The 19,942-nt window shown below is 34.9% G+C and overlaps 1 protein-coding gene across 1 annotated transcript; it reads left to right on the top strand.

Annotated features, from left to right (window-relative positions):
• The first annotated feature begins 1,028 nt into the window (after window positions 1-1,028).
• Pomp (proteasome maturation protein) lies at window positions 1,029-16,741 on the top strand. The gene is made up of 6 exons (XM_027928939.2): window positions 1,029-1,131; window positions 3,614-3,711; window positions 5,097-5,157; window positions 9,036-9,137; window positions 12,780-12,873; window positions 16,577-16,741. The coding sequence occupies exons 1-6, from the start codon at window positions 1,129-1,131 to the stop codon at window positions 16,642-16,644; spliced, it is 426 nt and encodes a 141-aa protein (XP_027784740.1). The 5' UTR covers window positions 1,029-1,128; the 3' UTR covers window positions 16,645-16,741.
• The last annotated feature ends 3,201 nt before the right edge of the window (window positions 16,742-19,942 follow it).

The raw sequence follows: 19,942 nt of genomic DNA, 5'->3' as shown, positions 1-19,942 counted from the left end.
AAACAAACAAACAAAACAAAAACAGGTTACTCTGCCAGGAATGCCCTACCACCCCAAAATAGTCAGTTTTTTTTTTTTTGGGGGGGGGGGGCTGGGTACTGGAGATTGAACCCAGGGATGCTGGACACCCACAGCTCTTTTTATTTTTTGAGACAGGATCTTGCTAAGTTGCTTAGGCTGGCCTCAAACTTGTGATCTTCCTCCCTCAGCCTCCCGAATCTAGTTGGTCTAATTTTTTGACTATCAGTCCAAGGATTCCTTAAGTCATCTCCATTACATGGTAGCAGAGTGTAAGGCCTTTCATCTCATTTTATTTGGAAAGCAACAGTTTTGTGACCATGGCTTACGGACTCAGTCTGGGTCTTTGGGCATACTTTTTAAATCTCTTTATGTCTTGGTTTCCTCACCTGTAAATAGCAGTTTATCTATCTCATAAGGCTGTTGAGGAGATTAAAGGATATAATTCCTGTTTGGCACTTAGAATTGTTCTGATATGTGGTTCCACGAGCCCAGCATGTCAATCATGATGACATTTACTAAGATGTCAGTTCTCACGCTTCCTGGGCCAGACCTTGGAGTCCCCTTTCTCCTCTAGTCCAGGGACGCAGTCTGGTCCTTCTTCTGGTCTTAGTGAAACTCAGCACATAGTTCCTAACATAGCAGGTCTTTGATATATGATTTTTAAAAATAAATTAGCAAATGCCTTGCATCCAGCCTTTGCCTGACTAGCTAGACAGTCTCAGGTGATGCCTACTTGTAAGAGATTTTGTATAAAATAAAGCGATATATCTACAAAAGCACATGACACGTCTTAAAATGCCGTACAAACGGTACGTGTTTATTAAAAAAGCGGAGTTCGTGTCCTCCCTCCCCTCCGGCACGTCCCGTCCCCACCCCACTGTCCCCCAAGCCCACACCCTTACTGCGCCCTTGGCCCTGGGCCCCTCGGGATTGCAAGCGTGGGAGCCCCGGCCCCGCGCGGCTCCCTGCAACGACCCGCGCCCTCCTTCCTTCCTCGCCCGGACGGACGCACTTCCGGCGGATGTGGGGGGGGGGCGGAAACGGAAGTGAGCAGCAGGGCCGACTGACGGTAACGAGGCTGAGCGGAGTTCCCTGAGCTGTGTGAAGATGGTGAGTGAGCCTCTCGGCCGCCCGAATTTCAGGCAGGCTCGGCCCCGTGGCCCGGCAGGAACAGGCCGCCACCTCCCAGCCTGTTCGTGACTGGCGGCGGTGGCCTGGGAACGAGGCCGGCCTCGTGCGCCAGGATCTGTCGAGTCACTGGATTGGGGCGGGCTGGGGCTGTCTGGGGCTGCCGGGCTCAGGCTCTTCCCGCCAGCAGCGGTTTGGCTTTATCTTATACCTCTTGCTCCTCTGAGTTTTCCTATCGTTGGAAAGGGTAAACCCGAAAGAGCAACGTTTTGTGGCGTGTCACCTCCGACTATTCCTTTCCCTGAGGGATGACCTCTTTGAGCCCAGAGTCCTCCAACCTATCCCTCCTCTTCCCCGTCTTTTAACTGCTTGATAACCAACCCACAATTATAGGTTGCAGTTGGACAAGTCAGCCTTACTTTACGTTTTTCCTAGTTCGTAGTATTCCATGTATTGGAGGGAAGAATCAGAATCCGCTCTTGCCTCTCCTGTTTGCTCCCTGTTTCTCTTCTCTCTTACTTTCTCTTTCTCTTCTATGTAAAAGTTGTGATGTTTGGAAAGACTCCTGAAGCACCTTTGCCACTGACTCTGGTATCAGCAGTGCTGGTAGACCATTCAACCAAATCTAGAAAGCTTGTGTTGGTCAATATTGCTAATTAAAGAAGTTTGATAAACACACCCAGATTTAACTGGTTATTAGGTTTTCACCAGTTTGTTTTACTCTGCTATTTTATTAGAAATCTTAAATATTAATCCTGATATTTTAAAGAAGGGAATTGGAAAAAATGATCACAGTAGAATCCAGAAATTAGAATTCCTTTTCTTTGTGTATAGAAGAACTTTTCTTTAGTCACTTACCATAAAACAGTTTAGTAGTAGGAGAACTTCACGTAGGATAGTAATAGAAGCTAACATTTTTAAAGCTACAACCCTACAACTCTAGTCCAGGAATGAGTTCAGCTACCTAGTGGTGAAGGCCAGAGAAGTGTGTAGCTTTGCTAGCAGTCCCAAAGTAGATTAGTGAGGGTTCACACTAGATTCCATATTCTTTTCCTGATCTGTCTTGACTAACTCTATGTAGAAGAGTGGGAACCTCTTGTGCAGGTTTTGAATTCCAGGCTAAGTTCTGGACTTTTATTATTCAGACATTGATGAACCAATAAATTTTGTGTATGTGTGTGTGTTTGAATCAGTTTTGGTAGGGCAAATTGTGTGTGTTAGGAAAACCTTGTTATGCATATTTGGAAAATGGGTGAGCCTAAGCAGCAAGACCCAGTAGAGTATTGTTGGAATTATCTCTTATGAGAGCCTGGACAGGGGTGGAAGAATGAAAAACACTAAACAGGATAAAGTATCTGACCAAACAAGTATACAAATGAATTAAAAAGTCAGAAAGCTGGTTTCTCAGAATAGTTTCTCCTAATATAGGAAAAGATTAGATACCAAACTGCCTGTAGCTGTTTTGCATTTTTTTTCTGCAGAATTGCAGGAATATAAGCAACCAGTAATTTAAAGTCAGCATCTTGTGCTTTTCCTGCTGTAACATTTACTATGTTTTATTTTCTTGTTAATATATCTTCATTAGATGAAGCCCTGTGAGGTAGTTGTGCTTCTTCAACATCTAGCACAGTACCTGGCCGAAATAGATACTAAAAAATATTTGGTAATTAAAAGTTTCATAGTACAAATATATAGGATGACAATATATCAGTTCCCAGTGCACTGTTTTTTTTTCTTTTTAATTTTTTGTTTTACGCTATCCTGATTAGATAAAATTTTAAAATAGGTTATGTGTTCTTGTAGAAACTTTCTGAAATTCCCTTTTTCCTTTATCTTCTGTGACCACTTTTTTTTTTTTTTTTTTTTTTTTTTTAGCTGTGCTGTCTGTTCTTAATCCCATTTGTTTGTTCTTTGTCCTTAAGGAATGATATTCTCCAGGATTCTGTTCTCAACTTTTTCATTGGATGTTAAAATATTACAACCTAAGAGAGGGATCTCTTCATGAAAGCAAATCTGATCTATCATTTTTAGAGTAAATGGCTGTCTACGAATATGAGAGTAAAAGTCAACACAAGACTTTCCATTTTTAAATTTTGCTAGCCTTTGGTTCTGCCTCATATATATATTTAGCTAGTCATCTCAAACTGCTTGTAGCTTGTTCATTTATATTTCCATCCCTTTAGCAGTGTTAACTTATTTTTTCATGGAATGATTTCTAATCTGTCAGTCTTCAGAGATCAAGTCAGGAGTCCTTTCCCAAATTTGTTATTACTTATTTACCTTGTATGTTCCTCTACCGTAATACTTAAGGCATATTCTAATTGTCTGGATTGTGGACTCTTTGAGGGTACAGTACTTAATCTTTTCTCTCTCCTGCTTAAAAAGGCTTTTTTTTTTTTTAAATAGATGTTGTCTGTGAAAAAAATTATTTTGCCTTTAATGATGTTTTTGATTTGTGTTGTAGAATGCCAGAGGACTTGGATCTCAACTAAAAGACAGTATTCCAGTTTCAGAACTTTCAGCAAGTGGGCCTTTTGAAAGTCATGATCTTCTTCGGAAAGGGTACATGAGGGAATTGTGGCTTTAACTTTGTTGTAATTAAATGTTTCTCTGAATTATTTTCCACAAAATTCTTTAAATATTTTGATAGGTTATTAATGCATATTTAAATTGGGAGATAGCAAGTAATATACCTTAGATAGATGGGAAGGGAAAGAGGCTTAGATGTTTCCTATAGTTGAAGAAGCATCTTATTGGGGTAGCTTCCTAGCATAAGGCATCCTCTTAGTATGTTATCCAGTAGTGCTTTGGTAGAATTTTCTTTTTTCTTTCTTTGTTTTGTTTTTTTTTTACTGGTAACTTGGAGAGCAGTTTTTCTTCTTATTATTGGAGTAATTCACTTTTATTTGAGGCGTGCTAGAACATAGCAGTTAAGAGGATGAATGGAAGACTCAGACTACCTAGATTTGTAACCCAACTGTGCTATTTAATGGATATATGCCTTTGGGTAGGTTACTTAATTGCTCTGTGTCCCAGTGTCCTCATCTATCCACTAGGCTAATCATAGTTTGTATCTTAATTTGAAAAGTAAATAAGTTAATACCTGAACAATATTTGAAGGATAAATAAGTTAATACCTGAAAAATACTTAAAACAGTACCTAACTTTAGTAAGCAATCAGTAAGCATTGGCTGCTGTTTTTTTTTCCCCCTAGCTTTAACTCACAGTTATGTCCCTTTGCACTTTATGTTTCTATGTATTTAAAATATGTTTAGATACATGTGTCTGGTAGTTGTTTTTCTTTACAATTCACTTTACTGCTAAACCAAATAGGGTTATGCCTTCTCCTCCCATAAATATCCTGTGTTTTTGAATTTTTTTTAAATCTGATCTTAAGATTTTTGCTATTATGGTAGAATGGCATTCTTAAGCTTGTGTCTGGGGACATACATAATCTCTTATAATTTTGTAGCGAAAGATATAGTAGTGATAATAAAAACAATTTATTATATTCTTTCTAGACATAGAGCATTATTTAGCACCTTATTTTGGAGAATTACCTCTAGTGATTGAAGTCTCCACCAACAATGTCTATAATAAATACGTTTTAAAATAATTATGATATAGAATGTTTGGCTTTTTTTCTTTTATTGTACAGTCATTTTAACATATTCGTCTGTTTCCATAACTATTACCAAAATATAGGACAGGTTTTCTCATAACATACTTTTATTGTGTGTATATGTGTATCTGTCTGTGTGTCTGTGTATGTCCTTTCGTCCGTCCTTGGGGATCGAACTCTGGGCCTTGTGCATGCTAAGTACTCACTCTGACTGAGCTACACCCCAGCCATTTAGCATACTGTTATAGTAAGACCCTTGATAGATGCATTTTTGAACAGTGAGTAGTAAGTGAAGTAATCTTTTAAATATATTTTTTTCTTCCAGTTTTTCTTGTGTGAAAAATGAACTTTTGCCCAGTCATCCTCTTGAATTATCAGAAAAAAATGTAAGTATGTTACCTATGTCTTTAATTTTATCCTCTACTATATTACTGTTAGTAATATTTTGTGGTTTATTACAGTTCTGGTGAGGATTTGACAATGAGTCTTTATTTTTAATTTGCCTTCTAGGACAGACTTCTGAATTATCATTATATTGCTTCACTAAATCTCTCTTTCTACACATCCTCTTTTGTTTATTTTATGAATAAATCTAAAGAGTGGTCCATTTTTCCATTCCTCTCATGATTATTTTCTCATTTGAAAAACCTATTTTTTCCTTGCCATTTTTGCTGTTGCTAACTGAGTACTTTTCTCTAGTTTTGGCCTCTTTGTCAAGCCTAGCATTTCCAAATTACTGAGAGACATATCCATGAGGCACAGTGTACACAGATGGCTATGTCATAATCCCCATTCTTAAGAAACATAAAATTTAATAGGGAAGATAAGCAGTAGCTAGGAGGCTTCATAAAGTGCTAGAGAGGGCCAAGGATGCAACCACTTCTGCTTAGGGATTTTGGAAGGCTTTATATAGGAGGGGCCTTTGAACAGTTTAGGTTGGTGTTCACCAGGTACTTGAATGGGAAAAGGTCACTCCCAAAGAGGGAATGGCATGTACAATGATCTAAAGGCAGCTTAAGGAGTTTTAAAATATACATTTAGGATAAGAAAACTGTATCTCAGTACTGGGGAATATGATACAGTGTCACCTAGGTAACAGATTATTTATTCCTTTTTTTCTTCTTCCTCTTTAGCAAGGGAAAAAATCTTATTATAAGAAAAAGTTGAGCACCTGATAGAATTATGAAATAGAGGTTCAAATATGAGAAAATAGAACTCCTATTTACTTTTAATGCATCAGGTTTTAGGCTCAGAAGTTAACAGTCCATATATAATTATCATTATTATATTGCTTTACTAAATCTTAATCAGAGTAGACTTAAAAGCGTGTGAATATGATTATGAAACCATAGTGGATCATAATGGAGAAGTGAAAATTGCCTTTAGACCAAAGATGGATAAATATCCCACTTTTCTAAGAGATCTAATCAAAAGTAGTTTGTGGCAAAATTGATCCCTGGCACTGTTCTTAAGTAGACTGTTTAGTAGATAACTGAGAACATTTAGTCCAGTAAACAGTGATCATTACTCACAACAAGTTAATCTTTGTTCATTTTTTCATTAAATTACCAAGTGGGTCAGTCAAAGGATCAAATTATCCTACCTGAGATAAACTTGAGGATAAGGTGGTAGATTATGGACTGAGTGTTTTTGGTTGGTAACTACCCAGACTGCGATGACTGAGGAATTATCATTTTAGAGGGAGCATTTGGTAGACATGTTGTCCTCTGTGTGCATCTTAGGTAGTTTAGTGAACACTTAGGAAGGCTAAGTGTTTTACAGAGACTTGAAGGTAGCCATAAAAAGCATGTAAATTGGGTTTTAGGGAAAAGAAATTGCTTACATGGGTAGTTCATTTTGATGAATTATTGAATTGTATCGTGGAGGCAATATAAAGCAAAAGGCTAGGTCAAAACTTTAAGAAAAATATTTATAGTGGTGAGTGTAAAGTTCTGCATTTGGGTTTTACACATATTATTGTATTATTATGTAAAACCTGATAATTTTAATTGACTATGTGCTCAGTATAAGCCAGCAGGTCGCATTACTTCTGAAAAGAACATTTTTACTGACCTCTATTAATAATAAGACAAGGCTCAAATTCAGGGAGATTATATTCTCACTTTCCTACACATTAGTCTGACCATTTGATCTGCAATATTGGTTCTGTTCTGAGCAATACATGTTAAGAGACACTTTGACAAATCTGATGAGACTGGCCAAAATGGTGAAGAGTCTAGAAGCTTCTTAGGTCTTTGGAGACTCAGCTTAGGTCTTCTTTGTATTTTTCTTTAATCACTTGTCCATTTTATGACTGACTGTCTTCTCTTCATCCCCTCTCTAGAAATTTTTTGGTACTTGTTATCTGTTGAAGTTCTTTAGCATGGGTTGTGTAGTTGAACTATATTGGCATCATGCTTATTAACCAAACTTGGACAAATTGCTTAATCACTCTTAAGTTTTGGTCTCCTCATCTGTAAAAGGGAGTTAGGAATGGTCTTTTCCTTGGCATTTTGTTATCCTCTAGCAGCTCTCCATAATTGGAGCTGCAGTGGTGATAGTGATAATTCACCCTTATTGTTTTTACCAGTGATTTTCAGGGATAGAGGGATTTTGCATCTTAGTTGCAGATGGTAATGTCAGAAAATGTTTTTTGTCCTTATAGATGGCATGGCTGTAAGGGATTGTTAACACTGGTGTCTTTTGGGTAGAGGTCAAGGATGCTGCCAAATATTCTATAGTGCATAGGTCAGTCCCTAAAACAAAGAATTATTTGACCCATGATGTCAGTAGTGGTGTCTTCTGTTTTATTATGTTATCACCATAAAACCTAAATTTGCACATGCTTGTTATTTATGTGTTGATTGATAATTACATTTTTAAAAATTTTATTCTCTTTAGATACACATGATGGTAGAGTATATTTTGACATATAATACATACGTGGAGTATATCTTATTGATAATTGCATTTTAACATCACATAACAAGTTGGATGCATTCACCAGAATATATATAAGTTAATTTTTTTTGCATGAAATTATATTTATTTATCATGAGGGTAACTTTAAAGAAAACCCTTCAGATTATATCATAAAATACCCCTTTCTCTAAGGACCGTCTGAAAATTTTGCTTTGTCAAGCTGACGTAATTTAAAACAGTATTGTTAGATACCTTATTTTTCACATTTTCGTATTTGTGGCCCCCAGTCATGCCCCAAATAAACATTGATCTCTCAATAGATTTTTGATGAATATGATTTTTTTATGATTATTAGAAACATCTTCCAAGAGAGTATAGTATAATAAAAAACAATCACAAGAATTCACTTTGTCTCATAATTACATTCAGAATTTTGCAGCAGTCTGTTTGCATATTTTATTCACTATCCTTAAGAACCACTTTGGAAAACCATGTTTTAGATCCAGAGTCATGTTAATTTTTTCTGAGGCATATTAAATTAGGATCAAGTTTTCTTAATATCAGTGTTTAATAAAAATAGAGTTCTAGGAAAAATAAAATTGCTGATTAGTAACCAGTACAAATTGAATAGCCTTTTAGAGGTACACCCCAGTGGAATTTATTTTTTAAATTTGTCCTAATTAGTTATACATGACAGAAGAATGCAGCATTTTGATTCATTGTACACAAATGGAGCACAACTTTTCATTTCTCTGGTTGTACACTATGTAGAGTTGCACCATATGAGCAGTCATACATGTACCTAGGGTAATGATGTTCTTCTCATTCCACCATCTTTTCTGCCCCCCTCCCCTGTAATTTAAATATTGAAATTTAATGAACAACATTTTACAATTTGTGATTATTTATTTTATTGAAATCCTTTGAAATAATATACTTTCGTGCTTAGAAATTCACTATTAAGTTTGTCGTGTATGTGACAGTTTCTGGATCTCAAGCTTATTTACATATTTTCTTTGCTCTACCAGTTTTGCGATACTCCTAATCAAAAGTACTGAAATATAATTATGTCTTATAAGTATCCTTTTGCAATGTGAAAAACATTGCTTAATTTATAAGTTTTGTAAATCTAAAATTTAGGTAATAATTTTACACTGGTGAAGACTACCTGTAAGCTAGATAAGATACTCAGAAATGTTCCAAAATTAGAAGAAACTAGTTAAAGCACTTTGTTTTAATTTTAGTTATGAATATTAAAATCTTTCTTCCAAATGTTTTGTTGTATATGTATCAATGCTGTTTTGAAAGCAGAGTATTGAGTGTAACATGTTGTTTTTTGTAGTTCCAGCTCAACCAAGATAAAATGAATTTTTCCACACTGAGAAACATCCAAGGTCTATTTGCTCCTCTAAAATTACAAATGGAATTTAAAGCAGTGCAGCAGGTGAGTTTATGGAGCTTAGTTATGTTTTGTCTAAGACATGTTGACACCAGTCAAAAGACTCCTCGGTTTTCACAATAGCAGTGCAAGCATTACTTTCCTTATTCCCTTATAACCTATTCTGCTTCCCCTTTTTTAGGGTAGAAACTTAATTCCTCCATCATAAAGGAAAAAAGAGTTCATTAAACAGAAAACTGCCTTAACTTACAGGCTCAGTATCTGAAAACTTACCTGCATCTACTGTTCATGTTTTTCTGCTTTTTATGGGTTATGTTGAGTTTGAGATTCTGGGGAATATCCAACTGATAGTATTGAGTATGCAGTTAGTTTATAGCAGGGTATAACTGTTGAAAAGGAAAAAAGTACTTCCTTCCAATTGTGTAAGAACTGCCCCCTACTTGTGTTCTGGATTATATCAAATCATTCTACTTCAGAGAAATCCCTTTCTGTAGTTGATACATTCAACCTCTCTTTCTTCTTGCTGTCTCATCAACAGCATTTACATATATTCAAAATCTCTTTTGTCTTTTAAAATAAAACAAAATATATCAGTACCACATTCCTTCATAGAAACTTATGTTTGCTTCTGCAAATTGAATTTTTTGAAAAAGTTGCCGAGGTTACCTGTATGTGGCCCTTTTAACTCCTATTCATTCAACCCACTGTATTCTGACTCATTACACTAGAAAAATTGGTTCCTGAGCATTGGGGATGTTGTTTTGCTGTAATTTGATTTGCACTCTCAGTAGTATTTGAACCTCATGGCTTTTTGGCCTTTAAGAATGCCACATTTTTATGATGTTCCTCTCCTCTCTGAAATCTCATTCTCAGGTTTCTCTGTAGATTCCTTTGTTTTATCTGTTCCCTGAAATGCCAATTTTATTAGTACCCCATATTTGGTCCTCTCCTCACTCTATTTTCTACCTATTCCTATTGCTTTAGTTATTTACATGCTAATGACTCCTAAGTTATAATTCTTATGAGCTATAAACCTACCCCCTTTTCCAATTGGAAGTCCTACAGGTGCCTCAAATTTCACATGTATAAATACAGAATAACTCATTATTCCTTGGATACTCCTTATCACATGGATAGATTTCTGCCTAGGGCAGAAATTGAAGTATTAGCTTTGATTATCTCAGCACCTTATCCCCAACTCCTTCACCCCCGCTTCCCCCAAACAGCCAGTGCATTACATGATCTTCTCACCATATCTACTATGCTGATTTCTTTTGTTGTTTATTTGGTACTGGGGATTTAAACCAGGGGCACTTCACCACTGAGCCACATCTCCATCCCTTTTTATGTTTTATTTTGAGATGGGGTCTCGTAAGTTGCTGAGGCTGGCTTTGAACTTGCTGTTCTCCTGCTTCAGCCTCCTGACTCTGGAATTATAGTTATGTGCCAGCTTCTTGTGCTAACTCTTAACCTGCAGTGCCTCATCCAGAGTACTGTAACACTCATCCTGCTGCCCCTCAAACATATTCACACTGTAGCCAGAATAAGCTTTGTAAAACAAATTTGATTGTGTTACTCCCCTTACTTTGCCCTTAAAATAAAACTCAGTGCCTTAATGTGACTTGTTCATGAATTGACTTCTTCAAACCATAGTCCACACTCTCCTAAGCTACTTGAAATTCCTTAATTATGTTCTTTGACCTTTTGGCATTTGCATGTGTTTTCTTATTCATATAGATTCCTTTCTCAGACATAGCAAAAATTGTGTCCTTTTCAATAAATTTTGTCAGTGGCATCAATTATATCGGCTAAGTTATTCTCGAAGCTACTTGGAATACTTTTTACCAAGAATAAAGCTCTAAAAAGAGCAAGGCTTTAAATCAAATTAATTTGGGTCTGAATCTTGGTGTGCTACCTTTTAGTCTTAAAAATTCAAGTAAGTTAGAGGCCTTTTGTAAACCCAGTGTTCTTTGATTTTTTTGGATTAGTTTTTAATGTGAAATGGAGAGAGCAATAAGAATAATATTGGGTTATTCTGAAGATTAAATGAAATAATGTATGTTTGGCATAGAATTTTTCACTTTTCTTATTTAATATTACTCAGGTTTCAACTACGTATTGCTCATGTTTGGGCCCAAGTTTTTTAAGACCATTTAATCCAAAATATTCTCCTAGAATTTCAACTTATTTTTTTTTGAACCCTATACTTTTGTAGTTCCTGCTTATCAAGATACATAATGACTCATCCCTCTTTTTGATGCCTTCTCAGGACTCTACCTCTAATCTAACTACCTGCCAGATGCTTCGCTCATGGCTTAATTTATAGGCACCCATTTCTGTTTCTTCTTCCTCTCCCTCCTCTTTTCTCCCCACTTTCCTTTAATCTTTTTGGTTTGACAGTCTAGAGAATTTTTTTCCACAGTATAAAGACCTAAATGATTTTATAGGCCATTAGTAATTGAAGAGCATTAATGTCCTCAGTCTGGATATATGTTTTGGGAGGAAAAGTGATTATAACTGCCTCCTTAGATTCTGAAGGTATAATTGTTTTAAAAATCCTACTGTCATTAGTCATTAACTGTCTATTTTTTTAAAATATTTTTTAGTTGTCAGTAGACCTTTATTTTATTTATATATGGGGCTGAGAATCGAACCCAGTTCCTTGCACATGCTAGGCAGGTGCTGTACCACTGAGCCACCACCCCAGCCCCCTATTATGCCTTCTTTTTTTAAAAATTTATTTATTCTAAGTTGTGCCTATTACTCTTTTGGTAGTCTTTTGGCAATATCCAAAAATATCTGCACTGATCAGTTACAACTGCTGGACAACTAACAAGAACAAAGACTGAAAATTTGGTTTGGCTACATTAAAGTTTGTTAAGTTTTGAATGAGAAAACTGAGGCTGGAATGGGTCAGATAACTTGCACAAAGCTATATGATTGCTTAGGTGATAAAATCAGAATTTGAATCAATGGCATTCTTCTTCCAAGCCCCGTGCTTTCTCCATTATATTGTACTTAGGTACCAGTCTATGGTATATGTATTTAATATTTGGAAAAAAAGAGATCACATTGGTTCAGAAAGACATCATATTTTGAAAGGCTTCACAAATGACTTTGGTTGACATTTCTGGTTACCACCACTATTTGAAAGGGATATACCTAATATTTGTACTATGAGTTGTACAAAACAACATATAAAATGAAATAATTCATTTAGCATTACTTCATTTTATATTATTTCATATAATAATATAAAATTATTATTATTTTTTTGAATTGGAATTTGTTCAGGATTGTGATCATCCCATATGTATCAGGAACAAAGCAAGGTGTTAAGCTCTGGGATTTTTCATCGTATCTTGTCAGACATGCTGTAGTTTTTCTGGACACTAACCAAACTTCAAAATGTGTAAACCTGATGGGATAAAGTGTTAATATAAGCTACAATTTCCATATCTTGACATATTTTGAAAAGAGCTCTGAGGAATTTTTAAGAACTTGGTTTGTACTAAAACATGAAGTGTTTTTTTTTTTTTCCCCCCCACCCTCACTGGTTAAATTTGCTACTTTACTTAGTTTTGTGAACTTTTCAAATAAAGAGTGAAGAGTATGAAATCAAATAATACATTTTGTCTTTTTCCCTTGTTTTTCTCCTAATTTTGCTCTTTCCTGCTTTTCCCAAAGGTTCAGCGTCTTCCATTTCTTTCAAGCTCAAATCTTTCTCTGGATATTTTGAGGGGTAATGATGAGACTATTGGATTTGAAGATATTCTTAATGGTAAGTGTCATTCAGCATCTTTTTGTGGAGCTCTGTAATATACAAGCTGACAACAGCAAACAAAACAGTATCCTTCATGTTCATAGAATTTACATCAGTTGAATTCACTTGTTCTTATTCACAGCAGGAAGGTAAAATTTAATGGTAATAACTGTCCTTAAATAGTGTTAAAGTGAAAATTATTCACGTGAATTTTGTGATTATACTGGTTATAACCATTTCAGTCAAGATAAACATTCCGTGTCCTGAGAATCAAGTTTGCTATGTTTGTGTCATACAGTAGTTTGGTGGCTTAAACAATGATAGTTGTTTCAGTTTTCATAGCATTTGTGGGATGTAACTAGTTTGTGTTTCATTAGGTGGTGAGGAGAGTGTCATTCTTAACAAAATTTCCTAAATGATTATATTACAAGTGAGATTAATGACTTAACTAAGAAAAGTGTGAGGAGTATTCTGTATTTTTTTCTGGTCCTGAGGAAGATAAACAAATAGAATCTTGTGTAGTACTGCCTCTGCTCTTTAAGCCCCAGCAGTACAGAAGAAACAGAAAAACAGTTTTGCTTGGCTGTTTATGTCCGGTAAGGAAATGCTGTGGACACAACAGAAGTCTAGTGAGCCTCTTTGAGAATCTTCCCTGAGGGAACTTTTTGAATGCAGGAAACCTGGATCCTTAAGCTTATTTGAAACTAGTATGGTGGTAGGTCTGTATATTAACTTTTGTTTACTTACAAAAATATATTCATTTGAAAATCTGCTTCTGTAATTGTGTACAAAGAAAGGAAGAAGAACTTAAGATTTATTCAGTCAATTGAATATATGTCAGGCATTGGGCTATGCTCAGTATACAATGGTGAACAAAATAGATATCTTTCTAACGGAGGCAAATGTTAAGCAGAAAAAACTGGCATATAATTAGAAATTGTGATAAATTCTGGGACTATGACACACAAGTTAATTCTGAAAGATATATGGATTAGTTGAGTTAAAAGGAGAGGAAAGACTTTAGGCAGAAGAAATAATATGTCCAGGGTCTCTGAAGAGTTTGAAATTTTAACTACTTAGAAGCTAACAAGTTAGCCTGCCATGGTTTCATGGCCACTGGCAGAATACACCAGACTCCTGGAAACAAAGGACAATTTATTACTCGTAGCAATAGTGGTAGCCGAGTATCAGCATTTCTGTTGATTTCCCACTTCCCACAGGGAAACATGAAAAGAGAGGGTCAGGCAGTCTATATAAATCGTGTATTTTATTTCTGGAGAAGAACTCCATTTTCAGAGTACCTGAATCTTACAGTGGACAATAAATCTGCCCGTTCTGTGCTCCTCTGTGCTCCTGTGCTTCACTTTAGAAACAGTCTTGAAGAGTCCAGAGCAATGGCAATATCTGTGCTCCCAGGGATTGCAGAGTTGTGAGAGACCAATTGAGAGTTGTTTCCTAGCACACTTGAGAGCTCTGTAAGAAGAATCTCATGACTGAAGTGTTTTGGAGCAAAATAGAGTGGAATAAGGCAAGGTCTTTGACCTAGAGAGGGAACAGATAAGCCAAGGCCTACAGACCATAAACAGAAGTCTGGAGTTTATTCAGATTGCAGCTCAAAGCCATTGAATGGTTTTAAGCAGAGGTGAATTGTGATATAATTTCATGTTTACAAAGGTCACTAACTATCTGGTGGGCATCTCACTTAATTCATTCCTTGCATCTGTCTAAGGTAGATGTTAAGCTGGAAAGATCCCTCCTTGATTTTTATCACAATGAGACTACTACATTGCCCTTTGAGTGGTTTCCCTTTTGTGGGTAACTGTATAAGATACAGGTAACTTAGAACTTAGAACCTTGCATTAGCTCTTCCTTCTGCTTAGAATATTTTTTTCCTCCTCATTTTTCAGATTTTTTTTTTCATTTTTAATGTCACTTCTTCAGAGAGGTTTTCCTTGACTACCTAAGGTGTCCCCATTCTCTTTGTCATCTCACCGTATATTAATAATTTGTATAGTATTTCCTTGATATTTTTCTTTTTTATTTGTAAAGTGCTTGTTCCATAGTAAGTGTTTAAAGCTCTTCCATATGCACCACATTCTCATCATCAATTCTGACTTAGAATATAATTTTAGGTCTACAATGAGGAAGTAGTTTGTTAATCTAAGCACTGTGTGAAGTCTGTTAGAGTATTAGAGATGATGAAATTTTTGTTTATTCCTCAGTGAAATGCTCCAAGAAAATTCTCTACATTTTATCAGGAGGGTACATTAAAGTCAAAAGTAGGCTTACTCTTAGTGCCAGAAAGTGCCTTTCATTCACTCTAGTCCCTTTCACTTTAAGATGAGTAAACTGAGGCTCATGGGGAGTTTTGGTCCTTCCTCAGACTTACAAGTAAGCTCATAGGATAAAACTGCTAGAATCACCTTGTATACCTTGTTTTCATAGTGTGCAAGTGATAGCTCATTCTTTGTAATGAAAGTCACAAGTTTAAAAGTAAGTAAAGTTTAAAAGAAAGTTGTGGATGGGAGGGAGGGGAGGGGAAGGGGGATAGTAGAGGATAGGAAAGGCAACAGAATACAACAGACACTAGTATGGCAGTATGTAAAAACATGGATGTGTAACCGATGTGATTCTGCAATCTGTGTACGGGGTAAAAATGGGAGTTCATAACCCACTTGAATCAAATGTATGAAATATGTCAAGAACTATGTAATGTTTTGAACAACTAATAATAAAAATAATAATAATAATAATAAAGAACTAACACTTTTATAGAACTTAAAAAAAAAGTTGTGGTTAAATAAATGAATGTTCTCTGCTCAAGAATTTAAAGCTTTTCTTCTGAAACTCAGAGTTTTCATCATTATCCAGATCCCATTTCTTTGCCTCATTCCTTAGTTACCTGTTGTTTTAGTTACTATATCCTTTAAGAGTTTTTTCCGGTGTCTACTTAGAAATATATAGTCAGAAAATAATTGGCATTGCTTTGTGTTTACCTTTTTTTTTTCTTTTTTTAATACAGTTAGTATCATGCTATGTATATCTTAAAGTATATATTGTGTATTTCTCTCTTATTTTTATTATTATTTCTTATTTTTTTCCTCATTCATTAACACAAAACTATGCTTTATACTCTTGTGCAGGTATCTTTTTAAAAGTTTTATATTTTGAATGCTTGCTATGTATACAGCAGTTTATTACTAATAATCAGGGCATTGTCAGTTGTTACTAAGGCTGCTTTTGTGACGGGACAGGTTGTGGAGAGTATTGACTGCTGAACTGATGTGATACAATAATTTTCAGTCTCTTAGGTAGTCCACTAAGGAAACTTCAACAGTGGTTATACTGAATGGCAATTCTTTTTTAAGAATCTTGAAAAAGGAGAACTTTTCAACCTGTTTTTTTCTTTTAAAATCAGCTATATTGAGATGTACTTGACATGCCATCACATGCACCTGTTTTTAAGTGTACAGTCCTATGGATTTCAATAAGTGCATACAGCTAGGTTCCCCCAATCAAGCTATAGAATGTTTTCATTATCCCAAAAAGTTACCTTGGTCCCTTTGCAGTCAGTCATCGAACCTTGACCCCAGGCAACCACTGTTCTGTTTTCTGTCACTTTGAATTAGTTTTGACTGTTCTTGATTTTCATGAGAGTGAAATAATTGAATTTATCTTTTTTCGATAACATTTTTAAATGTTTGTTTTTGTTTGCTTTCAGATCCATCTCAAAGTGAACTAATGGGCGAACCACATTTAATGGTGGAATATAAACTTGGTTTACTGTAAGATAGTTTGCCGTTCATGGATCAGAGGGGCTACATCTTGTTATAGTTGGTTTTTGTTATAATTCAATGTATACAATATTAAAAGTACTGACACATGAGATTCTGCCTAAATAGTATCATGATTATTTGAAATTATCGTGTCTTTGATTTATGACCGTGTGACAGTTGAAAGCACTAAAGGAAGATGATTTTAAAGTTCCTAATTTATAGTAAAACCATAGCATTATTTGTCATTCAAAATTATTTTTCAGGAATATTATAAATTGTCAACAGGTTCTAATTTAACTTACTTTGTAGATATTCCATAAGTTTAATTTTTTAAAATAACCAGTATCAATATTTCAGTCTACCAACTTCATAGCAACATCTTTCAGAATAAACATTTGTAATTAATTTCAATAATAGCACTTAAAATTGAGTATAGAAGATATTTATCATGTTTTATTATAGTCTGTGAGAAGAATATTTGTTACATTGATGGTATTTTAGAATTACAGCCATGAGATTCTTTTATGATGAAAAGTGTAATTTCAGGGGTTTTGATTTTGTCTTTGAGTGAAAAATTAAAGCAACCAGCAAATGTAGATTGAACTCATGTACTTCATGGATTTAATATGTATTTGATATATGAGCAAGCAACACTCTTTAAAGGAAGTAAGACTCATTTTTATACACGTTATGCATCCCTGAACAAATTTCATAATAATTTTTTAAAAACAGTTTTCACCATGATTACTCTAAAGTATTCTTTATGAACCTGCTATATAAAAATTAAAGATTTTTAGAACATTAGTGCATGGGTCATTTTTCACTAATTCTAAAATATGTTTTGATTAGTTTTTTTCAGAAAATCTTTAAAATAATTATTGATTTAAAACATTCATCAATATTTAGAGACATTTGTGGTCTCACAACTTTAGGTGGGTTGCTACTGGCATCTAGTGGGTAGGAGCCGGGAACACAGCTATCTAGAATGCATAGGACATTAATTTATGATCATGTAACAAACTGAAGACACTAGGGAAATGAGTTTAAAACTCAATTTTTATTAAAACAGTAGTCTTCCATGTCTTTAAAAAAAATTACCAGTGAATATTCTAGAATTTTCTGTATCTACTGTTTACTCTCTGAAACCAAAATTTATTTAGTTGGAAATGTTAGTAGTGCCAAGGTTGGCAAAACTTGAGATAAATCAGATGGTACATTTTAAAAAATCTCTCTTGCTCTGGCTATTGAGATTAAACTTAAAATTGTCTTTGCCAATTGCTCTATTTATAAACAATGAAATTATAGAAACAACAAAGATTCACTAATTAATTATTTCTAGATATGTTTACTTTTACCTACAAGTTGGAGATTTCTGTTCCCTTGTTGTAGGAATAATATTCATTCCCCTCCTGACCAGTAGAGGGCATATGAAATTAATGAGATAGTTTGAATGGAAAATCTGAAGTTTTAAATTTAGGAAGTGGTACTCTTGGATAGTGCTTACTTTCCGATGATCTTTTTGCTTCCTCTCTCCTTTTCCTCTTTTACCTTCTTTATTTTTATGTCAGTGATTCTCATTCCTGAATGCATGTAACAGCTAGGAATCTTGAAAAAATTTTGATGTCAGGATCTGGATTTCACAAATTCTAAGAGGACTAGTCTAGAGTGGATCCTAAGAAGCATATTTTTGAGACACTCTTCAGGGTACTTGCTTTCTTTTTTTTTACTTGCTTTCCCTTCTTACTAGTATGAGCTATTGAGAAGTTTTCTAGTGTTTCTTAATCTGCAGTCTACAGTGAGAAATTATTTGGATTCCTTCGAAGGCAATTGCAGGTCCCTCCAAGTTACCTTCAAACTTTTCAGTTAGGTATTTTTTTTCTTTTAGATGTTATGATTTTTCTTGGAGAATTAGTTTAGTATTTCCCTTAAAAATCCTTTTAATACATATGAGAACAAAGACGTTGATAGGTTTTACCATCTGGAAGTATTGAGGGGTTGGCACGTATTGAGAATTATTTGGCACAGCATCGTATGACTCTTTGACCAAAACCACCTCTGCATTCTTGCCTCTGTACAAAATATAAATAATAGGCTTATTACTCTTTATTAATTTTGCCCTTTGCTGTGGATGTTACCCTTTTTAGTAGGATGAACAAATATTTAGCCTACTGTTCTTTATTTTATTATTCCTTTGAATGCAGATATTAAAAAATGTAAAATATGATCTGAAAACATTATTAGGAAAGATGAAACAATTCTGTGATATATCTTAAATCTACAACTGGATAAGTTTTTTTTCAGATACATGAAATATAAACAAGTTTTGACTTGCTGTTTTTTAATAAAGGAAAACCAAAAAATGCTGCTATTCTTCATTGTGTTTAGTTCATGATTTTGAAATTTAAATTCATTTCTTTCTGTGTAATAAATGCTTTTGTCTTATTATAGATCCTTAAAGAATGAGAGCATACTGTTAGTTTTTCAAATAGAATTTCCCTAGGTTTTCCCCTCCCACCCCAAGTCAAAAAGTATAAGGGACTTTAAAACTTTTAAAAATGAAGGATCAAGTTTTGAAAGTTTAGAGTTTACGTCCAGATCTTAATTTATTTCTGAGCCAGAGGACGTGCTCTGTCAGCTGTACTTTGTCCTTTTACTTCTTTCTGGTGTCATGACCTAATGGGAGACAGGAAAAAGCTATATTGTTCATGGCTGTGACCAAATAAAGGTCACATAGGGGATATGGGTTTGGGTCAGTGGATGATCCGGTAGAATTCTGTTTTAACTTTGTCTGCACTTATTTATTTTTGGAAAGATTAATTAATTTTACCACCAAGACATATATCACACTTTTTGTTTGTTTACTGTGCTACATAGAAATCTTGTAAAACCTAAATGAATTTTTTCATCAACTGTATTAATTCTGAAAGAACACCCACATAACCTCCATGTTGATTTACCAGTTGTTAATGTATTGTCTTACTTCCTCATATGTAGATTGAGGATAAACATTTTTGGCAACAAGTCCACAAAGGCAACAGTAAGTAAATACTCTTACTGCATCACATCATAAGTCCCACTTGATGATGCTGAATTTAACAGGTGGTGGCTATCAGCTTTCCATTATAAAAATAGTTTTCCTTTTGTAATTAGTAAATAATCTGTGGAGTAATAGTTAGATATTCTTTTCCCCAAGAATTTTTTGTTGTTGTTCTAATTAGTTCCCCCAGAACTTTGACACAGAGGTTTTTAGTGTCCATGAAAATTTTTTTCTCCAATTATTTATCATATGATCATGAGGGTCAAGAGGGCTG

Source organism: Marmota flaviventris, chromosome 4 (assembly GCF_047511675.1).
Source record: "Marmota flaviventris isolate mMarFla1 chromosome 4, mMarFla1.hap1, whole genome shotgun sequence".
Classification (NCBI taxonomy): Eukaryota; Metazoa; Chordata; class Mammalia; order Rodentia; family Sciuridae; genus Marmota; species Marmota flaviventris.
Note: the sequence above shows the minus strand (reverse complement) of the source record. Positions and strands in the feature narration are given on the sequence as shown.